General features: G+C 36.2%; 1 protein-coding gene across 4 annotated transcripts in view; it reads right to left on the bottom strand.

Moving 5' to 3' along the window:
• Nebl (nebulette) overlaps positions 1 to 21,440 on the bottom strand; it is a 327,715-nt gene that overhangs the window by 59,087 nt on the left and 247,188 nt on the right. The window contains exons 6-9 of one of the 4 annotated variants that reach the window (XM_026402383.2): positions 12,197 to 12,298; positions 11,135 to 11,236; positions 2,913 to 3,026; positions 1,091 to 1,195 (exon numbers count right to left, since the gene is read on the bottom strand). The exons of 2 other annotated variants lie outside the window; for them this stretch is intronic. In XM_026402383.2, coding sequence (XP_026258168.2) covers positions 1,091 to 1,195; positions 2,913 to 3,026; positions 11,135 to 11,236; positions 12,197 to 12,298 — 423 coding nt within the window. The remainder of the gene's footprint in view (positions 1 to 1,090; positions 1,196 to 2,912; positions 3,027 to 11,134; positions 11,237 to 12,196; positions 12,299 to 21,440) is intronic. One more of the 4 variants, XM_026402384.2, reaches the window with a different exon arrangement.

The following is a 21,440-nucleotide window of genomic DNA, read 5'->3' on the forward strand; positions in this document are numbered from 1 at the left end:
ACAAAATAAAGAACAGAAGTTTCAATCTATCAAAGCTAAGTACTAACACTTGTAAAGTAGAACTGAAGCTGAATCTCATGATTTATGTTTAGGAACCAAGTTTTGACTACAGAGTTTTAAGTCAATGGCTGTGGATACATCTACTGCAACAACTATCCACTTCTTCTCATGTCTTACCCAACAAATATTTCTTTATCTTATTTGTGCCTATTTGATACATTAGGACCATTTTGAATGAGTATTAAAATAGGTATGAAGTAATTTGAAGTCAAATTAGAGTTCATCATTATCATGGGGCACCCTGAAAATATGAGCTTCATATGTCCCCCTGGGTAATTTGGTGGGGAGAGGGGTGTTTGAACCCAGGAGAGCTTAACCACTGAGTCACATCCCCAGTCAATTTTTATTTTTTATTTTAAGACACTAAGTTGCTAAGGGCCTCACTGAGTTGCTGAGGCTGGCTTTGAACTCAATATCCTCCTGCACCAGCCTCCCAAGGTCTTGGGATTACAGGTATCTGCCACTGTACGCAGCTCAGGGTGATCTTTTTGAGAACCAAAGAAATCAACATAGCATCCAGGAGGGTGAGTCTCCAAGGGTCCAAAACACTCACCCTTGCCCGCCTAGTTGCCTTGACAGAATATGGAAATCACAAGACTTAGAGTATAGTGACAATGAAATATAAACACCTTTATGATTTATTTTCAGAGATTATACAATTTAGATGAAAACAACGTTTTATGTTATTGAAAGCATACGGGAGACACTCTGGACTGGCCTGCATCAGAGAAAAGACCCCTGACTGGAGAAGAACCTGAACTTCAAGTGGCTTCAGTGTGAACAAGGATGAAGTAAGAAGAAAAGGGAGTCAGGAAGAATACTTGCACAAACACTTTGAAGAGTAGCTGATTTAAGAGAAACTAAAGAGCTAGCAAGAAATCTCTTTGTAAATCAACAGCTTTGGTGGAATTGATGCAAGTAGACTACTACTTTTCAGTGAGCCAGTATTGGGGGTGGAGTGACACACAGGCATGACTAAGGAAGCTGGTGAGCTCAGGAGCACAGCAGGTGAGCTATAGGACCCACTTACTCCGCTGAGCATTTTGCTGGCTTTCAAAGCGTGGTCTAAAAACAACAAATTTGGGATATCTGAAACCGGATCGTGCATATTTTGTAAGTCTTTCTTGTACTTCACCTATGAAAATAACATAGAACAAAATACCCATCTAGGAGAAGAGAACAGGCTTTTGCATTTATTGCCAATACTATTGTTAACACATCATAAAAGTAGTACTGTTTTAGTGGTTAACAGACGAATTTATAGGTAGCCACTAGATGGCGCTAATTCACTACTGAATGAGTAAAAAGTTTTATTAAAATGATGATGTTAAAAGAATCAAATAATTATAACAGAAACTCTGTTTTCAAGAATTGAAGAGACTAGCCACTTTGTTCTTTAGACACTGTGCCAGTATTTCAATTATGCTCTGTGATAACTTTAGGTTACTGGTGTTTTTCATTCTTTTGCCACACAGACATGTTTTGGGTTTTGTTTTTGCTTTACTTCGTTTTTTGTTGTTGTTTCTTTGCCAACTGTTTTGGAAATATCATACCAGAAAATGAAAATAATAAACTGCTAATAAAACAAGCATTAAAATTACTCACTAGGGCTGGAGTTGTGGCTCAGTGGTAGAGTGCTTGACTAGCATAGGAGGCACTGGGTTTAATCCTCAGCACAACATTAAAAAAATAAACAAAGTTATGGTGTTCATCTACAACTTTAAAAAAAGTACTTATTATCTGCCAGACACTTCTCTAAATAATTCATATATATGTGAAGTATTGAACCTCCACAACTCCCTAGTAGGCAGATACTTTATTCCCATTTAAAGAGGAGAAAATGATGAAGACACAGAATGATGAAGGGATAATAGGTGGGAGGAACAGGATTTAAATCCACCTAGCTGATTCTAAGCCTGGACTTTTCAGTACTTGGATCCAGGTTCCTTTAAGTATATTTCATCTCTATTTCCCTGGTTTGTACACACATTTAAAAAATAAAATAGGAAAAAAAAATCATCTCACATTCCCTGTGGTCCTAAAAGACAAAACAACAACCAAAAAAAAAAAGTTTAGACTGCTAGAGATAAACAAAAGTTGTTTAGTGAACACAATAACAACACCTTCTAAACCTCATTGGAAGTAAAATTAACCAAGCCCCAAAGAGATGATAGGACTTGAAAGGTTATATGATCTAACAAAGCAACAATCTGATAATATTTCATTTTCATACTTGAAAATGTTCTCTACACATTTCAACCATTGCAAACTGATCAATGTTTTCAATGTTTGTTTTATATTCTGCCTGTTTCTCATACATCTTATAAAATGAATCCTGATTATTTTTTAAAACATGAAATGCAAATAAATTTTATGAAGAAGTATTTCATAGCCCTTACATAAGATATGTGAAATTATAAGCATTATCAGTCTAATTTTTTAAAATTTCTTTACGATAAATGTCCATGTACCAGGAAGTACTTTATAATAAACCCAATGGTATCGACATAATTTATGAGTTAATTATCATCCTATCTACTAATTTGTGATAATATACACTTCTTTTCTACAAAACTCTGTAATCTATTTCTAAATTAGATATGATAATTTTATTCACAATACTATTCCTGCTTATTAACTAATTAGTAATCAGTAACCATTAATAGTAAAAACTATAACTATATATTTTTCTCAAAAAAAGGGTTCAGGAAAATATGCTTCATTGTTTTCAAGTACAGACTACTTGGAAATTACATGACCCTGATTAAGAACCAGTAATTATAATACAGTCAGTTCTAAGAAAACAAGAATCAAAAGATATTGAAAATAATTTTCTAAGAATTACAACATACATCACTTGCAAGTATAGCGGCAAGCTGATTTTGCTTAAAAGAAGCACTTTCAAGAGGGTTGTAATGATGTTTCTTATCCTTCATTTCGTTGTCAAATTTTTCTTTATATTTAACCTGACACAAAGGAAAAATAGGATAAATTAGTACATTTGCGTTAAATAACAACACGCTTGATTTTAAAGCGATCAAATAAAACTACCTTAACAGTGAACGGTAGCAAAATTTAAGTTCCTGGTATTCATGACCTCCATAAAAGCTTAATGAGGCATACATTTTTTTAAGTGCAGTACTTGAACATTGATCATAAACACAATTAGGCATTAACTCAAATTCTTCCTATTAATGAGAATTATGCCTTGAAATATCAAAAATTTTAAATGTCAGCTTCCATTTCTACATTCCTATAAATCTATGATCAATCAGAAATCAGGACAAGAATCTTAAGGTCCAGTACATTTAGAAAAATGGGTCCTTGGCTCAGAATCTGAATATGAATCAGAAAAATTAAGGGCATTGTTCCAAATAAAGAGCACGGTTTACACTATGGTTTTCTCTTGGTTTCCCATAGTTCATTTGTTCAAAAATTCATTTTTAAGAAATACGTTTTCTGAAATATCCTAGGCCTATTGAATGTTATTTTAAAATTTCTCTGCTTTAACAACATCATCTATTCATCCGGAAAACCATCTCTAATATTCACTATGTTATTTTTGCTCTTTGTTAAATAGTCACAGGACAACAACAACAAAAGAATTCAACTTATCTTGTAGGACTCTATCTTTCTCATGGGTAAAGAAATATGTTAGCATATGTAAAAAATAATTAATTGGAATATAGATAGGCGTTCTCTACCAAAATAAATAAATAAACCTAGTTACTCACATCTTGCACCCCCTTGATTCATGAAGCCAGAAAAGGATGTGCAGATTTCAAAAGCAAAACTGTTTTATTCTCTTTATTCTCTTACAAATATATTGTAATATTTTTACAATATTTATAATATTACAGTATTCTGCTCTCTTATGATATTCTTGTAATGCATGTTTACTCATACATGTTGAGATGCTGCCTTGCACAAGTCTTTATTACACAGAAGTTTGGGAATGGCTCATATCATGTGTTTTAATCAAGCCTGTAACAGAGTGAGGGTCTCCTTAGCAGACCCGTGTCTGATACCTATGAGAACAGGCTAGTGAAAATCTCCTTGGGAATACAACATTTAGGAAATGTTTTGAGAAAGTTTACAGGAAAGATTTTTTCTCCATGATTCCATTATATAATAGCAACTTTCGGATATTCACATCACCTAATACATTTATCCTGAATAACTGATGAGGCCTCTCTAAAATAAGAAAAGTTCTGAATTATTTAAAAATTATTATTTTACATCTTGAAATCAGGGACCATAGCACAAATAGGGGGAAAAATATATTTTCTTCACTACTTTACAGAGTAGCTGGCACAAAATCAAAGGTTTTCCCAGCCTGGTCCTAACACACAATGCCACCCCCCTGCTATGATGAATTTTGCTATATTTTAAAGACTGGTTTGGTCTCTCCTAAGTTTTTAGTGCTTAAAGGGAATTCACTCAACGATTCTGGAAGATTCTATAACTGGTTTCTACTTTAGTGATGCCTCTGATCAGGCCACACCTACCAACACACTACCCTTTCTGAGCCAAACATGCTCCCTGCCAGTCAGGGTACAGTGAAAACTCTGGGTTGACACCATTTACATCTTGTCAGCAGATCTAGCTGCACAATGTGGACTTGCATCAAGTTTCCTTTCAGTTTCTCCAGCCTCAGGCACCATGAGTGTCTTAGTTATGCTTTAGCCAAGCAACAACAGTAAGTTCTATGATCTTGGCTCCCGGAGACCACAGTACTGTTTCTGTGTACCCAGGGATTCCGAGCACAGTTAGGAGGAGCAGAAGCAATGTGTGGGGCGGTGTTACTTGGAAATGAAAATGACAGCTTCTTATCAGTTATTAAACCCGGCATTTGCTCTTCCAAGTAAATGCATATTTCTGAAAAATAATAATCACTCTGTCATTCATATCCTTATATGGAATGCAATAATAACCAAAGTGCGGTAAAACTGATCTCATTCTCACCTTCTAACTCAGGGCTCCGCGTGATTTGATTCAAAACATGCCCAAGGAACAAAAATATGAGAGTTTCCCTCCTTAATTAATTAGCCACAAAATAAAAATTTCTGCATCATGCGAAAACACAAACCAGACATTGACACACAACTCTAGTTTGCGTCACTCTGTGTAAGGTTCGCACGTACATGAACTAAGAAAATGACCCGTGGTTTGAGTAGGTGGCATCTCCCCACTTTTGACTGGTTCACTCTGGAACTACACAGACTCACTCAATTATTAAAATTAATTAATTAAAAAATTATCCTATTTTTCCATCTTACAGTTTATACACCTGAGTTTCCACTGCTTAAGTCACACTCACATCTCCTAAGAGATCTCAGCAATGCTCTTTCTTGACTGTATCTGGTTCCTAATAGGAACAAAGAGTGTCCCCTTGGATTATAAGACCATTTGAGAAAGGGAGAAATAAGTGTTGTTTGAAGATGCAAAAATACTCTTTAAGCCCAGGTGTATTATTCTGAAATGAAGTTTACTCCATATGATCCACATTATTTACATTCTGAATATCATACATACTGCTCCTGATATCACTTGTTTAAAAATATAGGATAGGAATAAAGGATCAAACTTCTAAAAGTTTCCTAAAGAATTTTAACAGATTTTCAGAGGCCCATACTTGGAGAAAACACAGAAACTCTTAGACAATAATGATGTAATTTAGACTGGTCCTCAGAACTGCCTCTGGACAGAGCAGTCCTGACAGTCCAAAGCCAAACACATGGTTAAACTGTCATGAGGGCTGAGGGCTTCCCCATTACATCATCTGTGGCTCAGTCTCACCAATAGCCAGCAAGGCAGGGAAATTTAGACCATGAATGAGAACTTTTCATTGTAGTCATATACACAGATGTTGGGGAAGAAGCAGATAATTTGATAAATTCATTCTAATGATCATTAAAAATGAAAACTAAGCAAATAACACACCATCACATAGCTATTGGCATCAACTTCCTCTGATGTGGGATGAAATAATAAGTGGTGAATGAAAAACAATCGATTTTTATGTAGAACCATTATTAAAATCAATCATATTCTTAAAGTCTAAATTTTATACAAAATGCTAACTCTGCCCTTACCTTCTTTACAAAATAACATCTTACTGACTCTGCATCAAATGTGAAAAATCCAGAGAAAAATGTGTCCAATCAGTCTCTACATATTTATTGAGAATCAATCTGTGCCATTCTCTAATGGCAGATCAAAGACACAGAAGCCCTGCCATGTGGTTCTAAAAAAGTAGATATTTAAAACATGCATGCATGCACATAGATGCCTACTACTGATTGTGGCAAGAACTATAGGGAAACAGAATAAAGGGGAGGAGAAGGATACCAATTATATCTGCAAATCAGGAATGTGACATTTAAGCGGATACTTGGGTGTAAGGAGGTTGGCAGAGGATCTGTTTGCCAGGAAGGGAGAATGGGAGATTCTCCAAACCAATCAATACCCTTTGCCATTTAAGGACGATATTTATTACTAAATTTTTAAAGCAATCCATAATGGAATTTCTAGATTTAAAACCCATTCTTATCTTTCTAACAAAAGCGATTTTAGAACAAATACTAATAATTCTACAGATACAGGTTTTCCTTGAACTAAACAATTCATTCATCATATAGTCAAATTCAAAATAATAAGATAACCTAGGAATACATTAACAAATCATACTCTTAGAAGTTTTTAAGCTGATTGATGTCAATAGTTATTTACATTTGAGATACATAGAAACCAACCTTTTTCTTGGCACTGAAGTTTTGGGGTTTTTTGGTTTGTTTGTTTGTTTGTTTTAGCTGATTTTATTTCAATGGCCTGGTCATAATTTTATGCATCCTCCAATTTTAAAAGGGAACATTTTCAACTATGAGAGCAAATCTATTATACAAGTTAACATAAGGAGGGTCAGGCATGTGTTCCCATTACTTTTCTTGAGTAAAATTGCACAGAGCTCAATTTCCAGGTAAAATGTGAGCCTCTGCCCATTTGCTCTCTACTCATCTTTTCATGGAGCTGTCTTTTCACTCCATTCCAGGGCCACCTCCTTGTCATTGCGTTCTCTCCTAGAGATCTTCCAGTGCTGACATGCTCTTTTCTCCCTGCACCTTGCCTCCCCTTAACCCTTTTCCTGGCTTACCAAATGCCCACCTCATTTCCCTTCTGTGTATTTGTGTGTTATTATTAGCTTAGGAGCAAGAGAGCACATGATCTCCAAAGTTGTCCACAAAAATAAGAAATGACACTTTGGGCATTTATTTATTTTTGATACACCTGAGAAGACAAATAAAACTTATGAGTTCATTCCAGGAGTCCTGCTCAGCTTTCCTCTTTTCTCAAGAGTTTATCCATCATATGATCAGTAAGAATGTCATAAAAAAAAAGTAAAGATGATGGATAAAATGTCATTTGCCAATTACAGTGTGCTTGAGCAGCAGATCACTTGATTGCTGAACACCAAATTTTTTGTCTAAATCCAACAGGTTTGGGATAGGGTGAATTTAAGACTGGAATCTGAGCATCAGATTCCTATTTCTGCTCCATTCTGTGTATGAATTCATCTAAAAAACTAGAAGAGAAAACACTCGACACATCTATAGTAAAGAAACTCCTAAGAAGTTGTGTAATCTTCCATGGGCCAGACACTGTTTTTGTTTTGTTTTGTTTTATTTAGGGGAGGTAGTACTGGGGATTGAACTCAGGGGCACTCAACCACTGAGCCATATCCCCAGCCTTATTTGTATTTTATTTAGAGACAGGGTCTCACTGAGTTGCTTAGTGCCTCCCCGTTGCTAAGGCTGGCTTTGAACTCTCAATCCTCCTGCCTCAGCCTCCCAAGCCGCTGGGATTATAGGCATGTGACACTGCACCCAGCCAGGCACAGTTTTTAAGTGTTCTTACAAGTAATTCATCTCACTCTCAGGACAATCCTAAGAAGAAGATACCATTGTTGTCACCCCTGTTTTACAGATGAGGAAACTGAAGATAGAGAAATTAAGCAATTTTGTGACAAGCTATCAACAGAATTAGAGTTTGACCACATGGTCCTGCTCTAGAGCCCAATTTCTTAACCACTAAACTACAACCTGCTGCATGATTGATGGGAAACCTTCATCCTCAGGAGAGGCTGGAGCTAGGAGAAGTCAGGGAGCTCTGCAGGACACTAAAATAAAGCCGATATCTCCCGTCTGTCCACCAAGCTTTATCTGGGACTCAGGAGCGTGGAGTCACAGCCCTTCTTGACCTTTGAGTGAGTGTCATCTAGTGCATCCCAACCTCTTGGGCATGAGCAGCATCCTGAGTACAAACAAGTAGATCTGTAGGTGAAAGTGCCTTGTTCACTATAAAAACAACCAGCACACGGCTCAGTTATATCCAGGCATCTCTTACCCTGGTCTCTCGGGGGTAAGCCTGATTTTCACCCCACAGCCATGGAGACTTTTCAGGGACCCATCACTTCATGCGTGATTATCACAGCTGAGGCCAACTGGCCTCTTGGACCTTGCGCCTCTCACAAGGCCAGACTTGCCTGCACAGTGTGGCCACATTAACCTTGAGCAATACTGTCTGCACAATCCTTCCTTGTTAAAATGTTCAGGGATTACTTATTTGCTAGCTGAAAGTGGAAGCAATTTGAGATATTAGATTAATAGGTGATAAGTTGGTCGTCTTGGTTTTTAACTCTAAAATGTTCCCCAAGGTTATCACTTTCTCTCTCTCTCTCTTTTTTTTTTTTACCATTTCTTTCATAGAACATGTTATTTGGGGAAAGGTGAGAGGTGGGGACTAATGTTAATAGGCAAAAAGTTTCGCTTTTCAGAATGAAAAAAGTCCCCAAGGTGGATGATGGCGATGGCGTTTAACACCACTGAACAGCACACTGCAGATGGCTAAGATGGTAACTTTTCTGATTTTTTTTTTTAAAGTTGGAAAAATTAATACATGTAAGAAAGAACACATTATTCCTGCTCTGCTAAGTAATGGGTTATAGTCAAAATGAGCACAACACTGACACATTTCTCACCAAATCTCCGCCCCCCCCCCCAGATTCCTGATTATATTCATGACTCCTATGGCTTTGCTCAGAGCCTCTGCTATCAGACTTCCGTCCTCTGTCACCTTCATTGCCAACCTTTATTTGGGGCTTTCCCTGGGAGCTTTCTCTTCCTCTCTGACAAAGCCAGCTCAATACTGCCTCCCACACAGTCTGACCTGGTGTCCTCCTCCTCCACACTAGCCAGAGACCAAATGGGGATGGGTACAAATGACACTCTGTTTTCACTGTGTTGACATTTTCTCTCTATTGTTGAACTCGGCTGCTTCTCACAAGCTTATTGGGCACGGATGTTTGCTGTAAAATGTCTATTCACCATTCTCTCCTTTTTCTACCGGCATGTTAGCCTTTTTTGCTTCTTTAAAGAAGTTACATATTATAGACAATATTCTTATCACATATATTATAAATACTTTTCCAAATATTTGAAGACCACTGCTCTTTCTCCCTTTAAACATCTTAAAAATATATGTATTATCAGAACTTCCTTTCTCTGTATAGATCCAATTCATTCAAATAATTACATTCTAATTTTGAAAAGGCTGTTTGGATTCTAATGGGATTTACATGGAGTTTTTTAAATGAGTTTTAAAATATAACATTACTGTTATATTGAGTATTGAGACTCTCAAGCCAAGAGCATACTACAGCGGTTCATTTGCTCAAGACTTACATTCCTCACTTGGATTTTATGCCTTTTATTGTTTACGTGTCTGCATTCTGAAACATCATTTAATTAAGACTTTTGCAACTTGAGAAAGAGATATTTTCAAAGTTATGAACACTATACATTAATAAAATTACTGTTTGATCACATTATTACTGACTCTGAAAACATCACCTTTTCCACTGAAAGAAGTTTGATGCAATTAATGTGTTTATTTTGTATAGCTTCTGGGTCTCTGGACATGTTAAAGCACAATCCGGATGCCCCATCTGGTATATAGAATATCCTGAAATTTCTTTTAAGATTTTTAAAATTATTTTATTGTAAACAAATAATCATTAATAATGTTTATTTTATTGTTAATGAAATGATCCACCTGGCATTCAGCTTTATATGGGGTCCAATTGTGTTCTCACCATGACAGTTACTTAGGTTGGCACCATTTATTAACCAATTTTTCCCCACTGACTTGAACTGTCACTTTTGTCATATATTAAATTCTTATACGTACTGGAATCTATCTCAGGATTCTAGTCTATCCTACCGATTATTTTACCTGTCAGCCCACCAATCCATACTGATTTCATTTCAATGATCTCCTGTTATCTTATGGTAACTCATAATTTAAGTTCCCCTTCACTGATCTTTGTCTTCATACCTTTAAAGGCTTTCCTCAGGTAATTCCTTTCCATGAAAAATTAATATCATTTTATCCATATTAAAATGAAAAAGAGCCTATTGGATTCTAAGTGAAGGTGAATGACATTTATTATGATAATTCTGGAAGAATCAAAATTTTTATCTATTAAGACTGTCAACCAAAAACATGTTATGTCTCTATACATTTGTAGATCTTATTTTATGTTTTTCAATAAAATTCCAAAGTTTTCTCTGTTTTCATTGCCCCTTTATTAATTTGTAATTAAAGCATTTGAAAATTTGGAAAATTAGTATTTTTATTGCTAAGTTAAAAACGTGTGTGTGTCTGTGTGTGTGTGTGTGTTTGTGTGTGTGTGTGTGCAGACAGAAATACAATTATTTGGCACAACCGTTGCTGATTTCTGGGAATTCTGGGAAATGTGACAACATGGCCAAACCAAAAGTTTTTGATTTGAGCTGGAGGGTGGGATGGAAAACTTATTTTATGCTTAAAATTAGATTTAATTTTTTTCTTTGTTGAAATCTGTGATTATTGCAATACTATCTGAAAAGTTTCAGAAATATGATCCCCATTTATTCTTGCAACTACAGATATGATCAAAAATGAAATATTTTCCTGTGCTCCTAGGAACAAAATATCTGAATAAAGTCATTGTAGGATCATGACTCCAGAGTCTTACTTGACTAGAAAGTTTGGCCACTTCCACAGCATGTTCAAAATCTGGTCTTCCAATTACAGCAGGCTCTTTATTCATGACTCCTTGTCCTTTCTTGTATTCTGCCTAAAATTAACAAGAACATATTGAATAATTCTACTTTATGATGATGAATTACATTAACATTAGTCAAAATAAAATATAATAGATGTTCAGCCCATTAAAAACATATTCCTTAGAACACATCAAATACTAACATATAGACTGCTAAAGCCAGAATCCATTGTACAGTATAGTTAGGTATTATTAACTTTTAGCAGTAAAATAATTATTAACTTTGAGACTAAGCATCCAGCTATCATCAAATACTGAAAAAAAAATACATAAGGAGAAATTTCTGGATAGAGATCCTGCATTCTTCATATTTATGGTTTTGTTTTTCTTTGGAAACTGATCTGACATGTTTGATCCACATGCAGTTGACTTTAGTAATTACTGATTGTTAAGGTACACTTTAGTAATTACTGATTGTTAAGGTACATACTTAGGGTATTCCAATATTCAGTTTGAGTTCAAACACCATTTCAACCGGAATTTTTGGTATGTTGAAGACAAATAGTATTAACCAAGGAGAGTATTTTAGAGACGATAAGAAACAGCCTCAGCAGGGGGAAACAGGCAACCACGTTGATGGAAGAGAATCTGCACAATTAACAGAATTGAGATGGGATGAGGCCAAGAGAAGTTCCTTGGAACAGGGTGAGGTACGAGACTATACTGGACCAGAAAATTGACAACCCTGATTTTTAAGGTGAGACATTTGGATATGATCTTATCCCTACATACTACTTATTCAACTCTAAAAGCATGACAGTCCTAGTCAAGTCCAATTTGGGCAGCTTCTGCATATACCCAAATAATTACATAATCAAATGGATAATTCAAGGAAAAACATTGAGATGTCACTAATCTAGATTGATTAATTATACTAATTAAATTAACCATCCAAATACCAAAACTGTACTTTGTCTCTTGCAAAAATAAAAAAAAAGCATTTCTGAACAAGATTTTTAAAAGATGAATTACATTGCTTATGATCTTGGAGATCTGAGTTGCCTTCTTGATATCCGGTCTGTCCAGCTCCGCAGTATATGTGTGGGTGTCCTGCACATCTTTCCTATAAGAAATCTGATCAAAGAGACAGTTTTGATTGAAAAGAAACAAGAGGGGATAAAAACAACTTAGTAATTTCATTTAGCTACTAACCTTCATGTCTGTAACATTATTTGTCCTTGTCATAATTGCTAAGAGAACTTATTGGCCTTGAGTTGCTTTTTTTCATGGTTTTGTGCACAACATTCATTTTCATAGAAAGATTAACTCTTCACAGTATACCTATATCTCACTAACATTAACATATTTGAAATGAAAAAATATATATTTGAAGTGGATTTATACTACCTAAGAAATAGAAGGTTAAGAACAGGGCACAAAGCAGTCTCAAAGGATTTTTCACAGATACCTATTAGCATGCTTGGTGTGAAAGTGTGGATGCTTCTGTTCATATACAGAATGTACTTAGCAATCACTTCAACTTGCCTAGAAAGTTTCAGAAATATTCTCAACCTCAGGGGATGTAGCGTAAGTCCCAGCAAATGAAGACTAAAAATCACTTCCTTTGGGGAGGGAAGGTGTTGAGGCTCTCTAAACTATCCAGCTTTTACCCTCTCAACTACACCCTTCTCTCCTTTTTCTAACTGAACTCTTCAAATGTTCACTCCAAGGAGACCTAGACATGGCTACCAATAGTCTTACCATCCAATGCATATCATTATGATAGCTTGATCCACTCAAAATAAGAATTATTACATTAAGGAATATTCTCCCTCTGAATATTATAAATGTTAGACATAATCGAGCCAAAACTCAGAAAGTAGAGATTTAAAGAGAAAAATGTATGAATTCTGCCAAATGTTAAATACTTTAGATCATGTACCTTTATGTTAACTTGACTAACAAATAGAGGAGAGACCAGAATCACATTGCTATAATGTTGATGGTCAACATCTCACTTGTCTCTCACTTTCCAAATTCTTGATTTGTCATGAGCCAAAGCAATTGCCAGATGTGGGACTATATGGCATATTACCAGAAGTGGCTGATTTGTCTATTATAATACATTCCATTAAAGTCAAAATGCAAAGCATGCAGAAACCCATCTTTACTTTTTCAGAGCACAAAAAGGTAGAAAACTGAAGCAAACCTTTCGACACCTTACAAATAATTTCCTTTTGCGCAAGGATTTTTAACATTGCCTGTAAACTTTCTGCAATAGCACCATCTGAACTACTTATAAAATATTTAGATTCCTAAGGTCTATCCACAATCCTCTGGAATAAAATTTTGGTAAATGGAGTCCAAGAATCTGATTTTAATGAATTCCCAAGTTGATCACTATGAACCAGTGTTCTAGATAATATTAATGTATCTTGTTATTTTCTTTTCAACCTTGAAGATCTAAAATACTCCTACTTTTTTATTTCTTCCCAAAACAATTATCAGCTGTGAGACATGATAATACATTAATACTTCAACAGGTTCCCTTTGCATTATTTCATTTCAATGAAATGCTAAGGTACACTTCTTCTATTTGCCCTTTGAAAGCTTATTTTTGCCTCACTACCAAGATCATTTTTTAAATTGCATTTACAACTGTGAATCTGAAAAGTACATAGCGCTTAAGCACAATTAGTATTAAGTCCCTCAGTATTAATACTTCATAGGCTTTATGTTAGCAAGTCATTTCAGGTAGGTTTTGTACATACAGGTAGTAAAAGAAACACAAATATAAGCCAGTGACTGAGTTATATTGTCGGGTAAATTTTCAATCTTCAGGGATTTTTTTTTTAATAGACCAATTACATTGGCTTCACAAAGCAACACACTCATCCACAAATGATAGCAACTCAACCTCAGCCTACAGGGAGTTAAAACACAAGCTGTGTAAACAAAAAACCAGCTCTCAGGTGAAAACAAACCAAAATTATTACCCACCTCCAGGACTGTTTCTAAGTTACTACATTCATTTGAAAACCACCAGGGGAGGGGGAATGTCTTTTTGTTTAGAAAAGAATGAGGGTAAAAATGGAAACCTTTACTTTTTGAAAAGAACTGCAACCTTTCAGCAATCCCAGCTTTACATGGGTTACCTAATTATATGCTGTTCAGCCTAATGACTGCTGAAGAGAGGTGAACGGCACAAAGGCGGCAGGAGCAGGACTTTGAATAGGGCCCCATCATCCATGTAAATTGCAAATTAGAGGCCAGCATATGTGACTCAAAACAAATATTAAGATTGACATGAGCTGTACATTCAAACAAGAGGACACCACAGAGCCACACAGGAGAAAAGCGCAGGAGCCTGATCACAAGTCAGATCTTCCAGAACGCTACTGCTTGGGGATATTCCACAGGAAAGGGGGCTTACATGTGTGGGCCCGAAAGAGGAGCAAGCTCCTGGTTTCACTCTTGCAAGGATGTCTGAACATGCATGGTATGGCAACATGGTTTCCTGAGTAGGTTACTCATCTTCCTGTATCTAGATCACCCTTAGCTTTGAGGGAACTCATCCGACATTCCTCACATGTCTGCAGTATGGATTTGTTCCATTCTGGCATTGCATCAGAACTCAGGAAGAATCAAATGGTCCTGTAGCAGACAGAAGAGCTCGGAGGTCAAAGTGTGTGTATAGGCAAGCTCACATGCATGTGTGTATGTTTGTATTTCCTGAATCAATTTGAACTCTAAATGCTAACCATATTGAAACAGTGGATTGGCCACCATTTTTTATTCTTCTCATGACAAATAGTGATCTATATAATACTGTTTCTAGGAAGAAGAGACAAAGGAAGAGATTCTTGAAAATCATCAACCCCAAATGGGTTAATGGGTATAAGCTTGACAGTCAATTATTGATTTTATGTTATATCCTTCAATGTTTTATTCCAGATATGTTCTCAAAGCACAGAAGAGAACAAAAAGGAAGAGAAGGAAAAAGTAAGAAGGAAGGAAAAAAGAAGATAGCAGGTGGAAGATGGAGGAAGTAAGGAGGAAGAGAAACCAATGATATTAAAAATGGTCTCTAAGACTGAGGTTGTGGCTCAGTGGTAGAGCACTTGCCTACCATGTGTGAGGCACTGGGTTCAATCCTCAGCACCACATAAAAAAATAAATTAATTAAATAAAGGTATTGTGTCCATCTTCAACTAAAAAGGAAATTTTAAAAATTGGTCTCCACTTTTTGACTCTTCAATATGCCTAGGAAGAACTTACTCACTTCTATGGATTTTTTTTTCCAAATGTCCATAATATCTGTTCAACTGAATTCCCTTCTTACTCTTCTATTTCAAGTCTATTCTTAATCTTTATCTGTCTATTCTTAGTAATGAACATTAAAAGCATTTGAGTACATCCCACAAAGGAAACAACTGGAATTTTAATGGGTATTTCAGTGATCTCACAAAACAACTTCAAGAAAAATAATATCTCAACAATACTTAAGACTCCCCTAGGGGAAGATGACATATTTTTCCATTTCCCTAATTCTTTTATTATATATCTCAGTGACATCTCATCATTCTCTTCTATAGGTCCTACACAAGGCAAAATAGTAATTATCATTGAAGATCATTTTTATATATTTATCTTATACCCAAGATGATCAGCTTTATCTTTTTCACAGTAGGAAGACATATAATTTCATCTGCAAATGATGATTCTGGTCTCTTCCACAGGGACACTCAGAATTACTATTTTAGATACCTGATTACTTCCTTTCGCCTTTTACTTTAACTGAATTTGTCTTTTTCCACATATTTGAGTCATTTTCCTAAATTTTTCCTTTTTTAATAGACATGTATTCATTTTTTTCTCCTAGGAATTTTTATTTGGAAACTGTCCCCCTGACTCCAGGTGACCAGGAGGGACCCTCAACCTGCCTTTCTATAGGCAGGGTTGGCCACATGCCTTGGACCATCCAATCAGGTTCCGAGTCCACTTAGAAACCATGGTTGTAAAAGGCACACTTATATTCCAAGCAGCGGCAGAGTCATTCAGCGGATCTGAGGCTGAGGTCAGCACACACCACTTTTCTCTGGGATCAGCTGCTATGAGGATGATTTAAGCTTAGAAACTACAGCTGTCGACTTGAATCCTCACAGAAACTGTGTGAAAGGAACATCACACAGCAGCAAGCAGAATGAGATATGGGACAGAGGAGGGCTTTGGGTGACACTGTGAAAGCTCTGGAACTAGTTGTGCCTGGAGCTAGTGTTCATTTCCTAATTATAGTCTGCCCTCAATATCCCTGGCTTCTATATCCAGGACTCAACCAACCATGCATTGAAGAAATTCAAAAAAGAAAGTGATACCTGTGCTGAACATGTACAGACTGTCTTTGCATCATTATGCCCTAAACAATACAGTATAATGACTGTTTATATAGCTTTTATATTGTTTTAGGAATAACAGGTAATCTATAGTTGATTTTAAATATAGAGGTAGATGTGCACAGATTACATGCAAGTACTGTGCCATGTTTTATTAAAGACTTGAACATGCCCGGATTTTTAGTATCCACAGGGGTCCTGGGACTGATCGCCTGAGTATACCAAGGCACAACTATATATATATATATATATATATATATATATATATATATATATATATACCAATAAATATTCATTTTACTCCAAGGACTTTAGATTCCTGTTGGAAATGCTAGAAAGATACATTTCATGTTTTTCTGCAGCATCTAATCTGTTCTCTTTTTTTTAACCTCCAATAAAGAATTGTATTCCATCAAATTTTGTCTTTGAATTTCTTCCTTATCTCACCATGTTCCCCTTTGCCCTAGCTTGTATTTTCGTATCACTTCATGGTCTTTGAATCTTGTCTTGTTCCCTCCTTGAATCTCCTTCTGCTTCAAAACAGCCATGTTCTTTGCATGCTTCCTTCATTCCTGCAGCGTGACCCACATCAGGCACTGCTCTGGATCCTCTATGTGCATTAATTCATTAAACCATCACCCACCCCTGTTGGGCTGAGTTGTCTGTACTCAAAGGGGCTCTGCTGAAGCTCCTTTTCCAGGCTGGAGCAACATCCCCCAGCATCCCCTTCCTTATATAGTCATGGGTTAGACTTGGCCAATAAACAACAGACTCCTATGAGATTCTGAAAGTAGCACAGATGCCTTTACTCTCCAGGTACATCCAGATACAGGTGAGTGATCAAAGGATTCGCGGTGACTTCCAGCAGGCTTTCTACTTTTATAAAATGGTGATTTGAGACTCCTTGGTAGGTGAGTTAATAAACTAGACAGAAGCAAAACTCCACAGACTGTCCATGAGGTGAAAGCAAAGCACTGAGAGATGAGAAGACTCGGGGGTGGGGAAAGGAGCCTCCCTGGAAACCACAGACAGACAGATACCTGTGGGACTGAAATTTCACAAGCAGGTAGGCCTTGAGAGAATGAGATCAAGCTGGGCCAGGACCAAGCTTTTCACTGCTCCGGTGAAGGTTAAATGATTCTTGGTGAGAAGAAACTAGAACAGAAGTGAGGAGTGTAACCTGTATAGAGTCACAATCTTGAAGCCCAGGTTCAATCATTCTCAAGAAAACCTCTTATTACCATCATGAACTCCAGGGCACAGGGACTTTTTTTTCTTTCTTTTTTTCTTTATTAATTTTTTTTTTTTTTTTTTTTGTAGTGCTGGGAATCGAACACAGGGCCTTACACATTCTAGACAAGAGCTCTATCATTGAGCTACGCCCCCAGCCCCTGGAAAGTCTTTAATTAAAATTACTTAAATGTTATTATTTATAAGAGAATATGAACCTTTTTAAAACATAAATCTTGTTTTCTATAAGTCAATATAAAATTTTCAAATATAAGTGAATGTACATTCTGATACTACTATTGAGCAAACAAAAAATTTTTAATTGTCTAAAAAGATGGAGTAAAATAAGTTACATCTAAAACAATGTATCATTATTATTATTATTGCCAATGTTTATAAGTCATTTTATAGTTGGAATATGTCTTCTTATTCATAACTTAATTTTATCAACAATACAATCTCATGAAAAGAGCAGAATAGGTATTACTAACAATTTTGGCTTGGAGATGAACAAGAACACCAATATATTTAGTATCTGAAATACTAAATCCTTATAGGCTATTACTATTAGTCACACTGGGGAACCACACGGAGCTGTAATTGTTTTTCCAGTATTATTTTACTGATTTATCTTTAAGGTTTTTCACTTTCTGATGAAACATAAATTTGTCTACTGATAAGGTTTTATTAATTTTAAGTCAGTACATAGATCATTCTTGAAAAGAACATTAAGTCTCTTGTTTCCCATGCTGAATACTTTCTTTTTCATACATGTTGAATTGATTACCAATATGATGTTTGGGAAAAGTTTACTATTCCAATTTCATCACAAGTTGGTATAAACCATACTATTTATAAAACTTAAAAATGGTGATTTTTGTTTGACTTTCTTGAGAACTATTGGACTTCAGGCCTCTGATAAGATGGATTGAGGTTTTCATTACAAGCCCATCTTCAGGGGAAAGTCACAGAACAGAAAACCTCCAGTTTCCTCTCATTACATTAGTAAAATTTGGCAGGAGTGTATCCCTTAAGATATAAAAGGATTTAGATTGGCTGTTTTTAATCAATTTTTAATTATAGTATCAATAAGATATGTTCAAAAACTTCTTAAATACACCCTTCTGACCAAAACACTTCTTAATATTAATTTCATATTGATTTAGCCCTTTTATAAACCAATTTTCTTTTAATTTTTCAAATGAACAATGATATCACCCTAAACACTCAAATCACCCTTTAAAAACTGGAGGAGGACCAAATAGGCCCAATACTTTATTGAGTGGCTCTTCTGCAGAGCCCTTTACATATATTATTTAATACTTGTGAGAGCCTTGGGAGGTAGGTGTCCTTGTCTCCATTTTATAGAAGAAAAAACTGAGATACAGAGATATTAAGTAACTTGTCCCAGGTCATCCACAGGACATGCGGCAAAGCCAGCATTTTTTTTTCTTTCTTTCTTTTTTTTTTTTTTTTTTTGGTACCAGGGATTGAACTCAGGGGCATTCAACCACTGAGCCACATCCCCAGCCCTTTTTGTATTTTATTAACAGAGATGTTTAGTGCCTCACTAAATTGCTGAGGCTGGCTTTGAACTCTCAATCCTGCCTCAGCCTTCCGAGCTGCTGGGATTATAGGTGTGTGTCACCGCGCTCAGCTACAGCCAGCATTTTGAGCACGGTCTAACTCCAAATATTTTTTTTTCCCTCATATATGCTAGCATAGAGCATGTTCTAAAAATTTTGCCCTTTTTTGTGATCTTTAAATCTTGGAGTGATACAAGAGACCCCTGCCTCCAGAATACTCTTCCCCTTGGAACTTTCAGTTACTCAGAAGTGAGAAATCAGTTCATAAATACACATCTCTCTCCTCTTCTTCTGCTCATTTCCATCACTGAAAGTGTAAGGGAGAGAAAGATTCTAAAGAAAAATCACTCCTCTTGACCACTAAGGACCATTTTAATAAAAGGTATGATCAGAAAGGAGACAAAAATTAACTTGCTCTGATCTGCAATTCTTCTAGTTTCCTGGGTCTCTAGCAGAACTTAGAAAGCTGACTTGATTTTGGTGGCAACATAAATTAAACCAGGTAAGCAAAGGCATTGACTTCCACCGTTCCTCAGTTAATCATATTCATATCTATTCATATCGGATGGCACATTTTTATTTGAAATTAAGTCACTCATTTATAGCCAGAGTGCAAAGTGACATTCCACATCACAAAAGGGCAATTAATTCTGCTAGTCAATTCTCTGCCATAAGTTTCTTCAGGCTGATGTTTTATGGGAGACAAGAGTTTTGTCTTTTACAGAGATTAGGTGGATCTGCCAGCTGAACCAGGAGACGTACACACTAGCCCTCCTTGCAGCTTTTAAGACCAATCCTTAAATTTCATATTGTAGGGACAACAAATGTATTATTCCAAGTAGCTTGACTCTGGAGGAATATCAACTACTTCACAGGTAGAATACAAATATCATTCTCACTTTAAATCTAAGTAAATAGTCTTAAACACTTTCCAAATCCTATTATATGTACAAACTTTGCATGCAAAGGTTGGGCTGAGTTGGCAGAGGAGTGTAAGTAAACACATCCTTCTCCCATGAGCACACACTGTTGAATGGAGGAGAAAAGGGCTTCATTCTGTATTCCCTCAATCAAAGACCTTTTAAAAGAAAAGGCAGAGTTAAAATAATAAGCCCAGTTCTATGACAAGGAACTCCCCTATTTGAATTGCATGGAATTATAGAGTAAGAAAAGGCCTCCCAGGGATCCATGTTACACCAGTCTCCACCCCAGGGCACCAGCCCACCTTCTCCCCTTGGACTTTTATATGAGTTCAAGGTCTCTCCAGCCACAAAATAGTGGGAACTCGGGGTTTTCCGTTATTCTTTCCTGCAGTGCATCTGAATTCAGATGATGTCTTACGACGCTACCCATTTTTTAAATAGGTTTTTTACTATAGACAGACACAATACCTTAACTTTACTTTTATGTAGTGCTGAGGATTGAACCAGTGCCTTCCACATGTGAGGCAGGCACTCTATCACTGAGCTACAACCCTAGCCCACAACACTACTCATTTTTAAAATTTCAATTAAAATCTTGACTAATTACCAGGGACCTTTAAGAAGAAGATAGTGGGGTACAGCAAAAAGAGTGAACTCCAGAGTTTGATTCCTGAGTCTTATTTTCTTCATCTAAGAAATGGGAATCAGTACAGGGTGTTTGTAAGAAAAGGAAATGATCAAAGTCTTGGCACAGAGCCTGGTGCATGGCTGAATTGGGTAAATGGTAGTTAGGATTATTATAGTCATTCTGTAAGCAAACAGTTCTTATAAGGCCTCCCTAAAATAATAGCCCTGATAATAACTGCAGACCTGCAGCTTCTTCATCTCCTGTCAATCCTAAAGCATCTTAGAGAAATGCTTTGGTATCAGCATATGTTTAAACATGTGGGTTAGTATGTTAAATTCCTCTCTGGTTTTTATTTAAACATCTAATGCAATTTAATATCAAATAGTCATTGCCATACTGCAGAGAGACACTCTGTACCTCTGGGCCTTGGAGGCACAGAGTCAGCAAAGTTGCTTGGTAAGAGAACTGACTGATAGCCCTCTTTTGAGATAACAAAGATAGATCAGGAACTTTTGC

This window comes from Urocitellus parryii, chromosome 9 (genome assembly GCF_045843805.1).
Source record: "Urocitellus parryii isolate mUroPar1 chromosome 9, mUroPar1.hap1, whole genome shotgun sequence".
Classification (NCBI taxonomy): domain Eukaryota; kingdom Metazoa; phylum Chordata; class Mammalia; order Rodentia; family Sciuridae; genus Urocitellus; species Urocitellus parryii.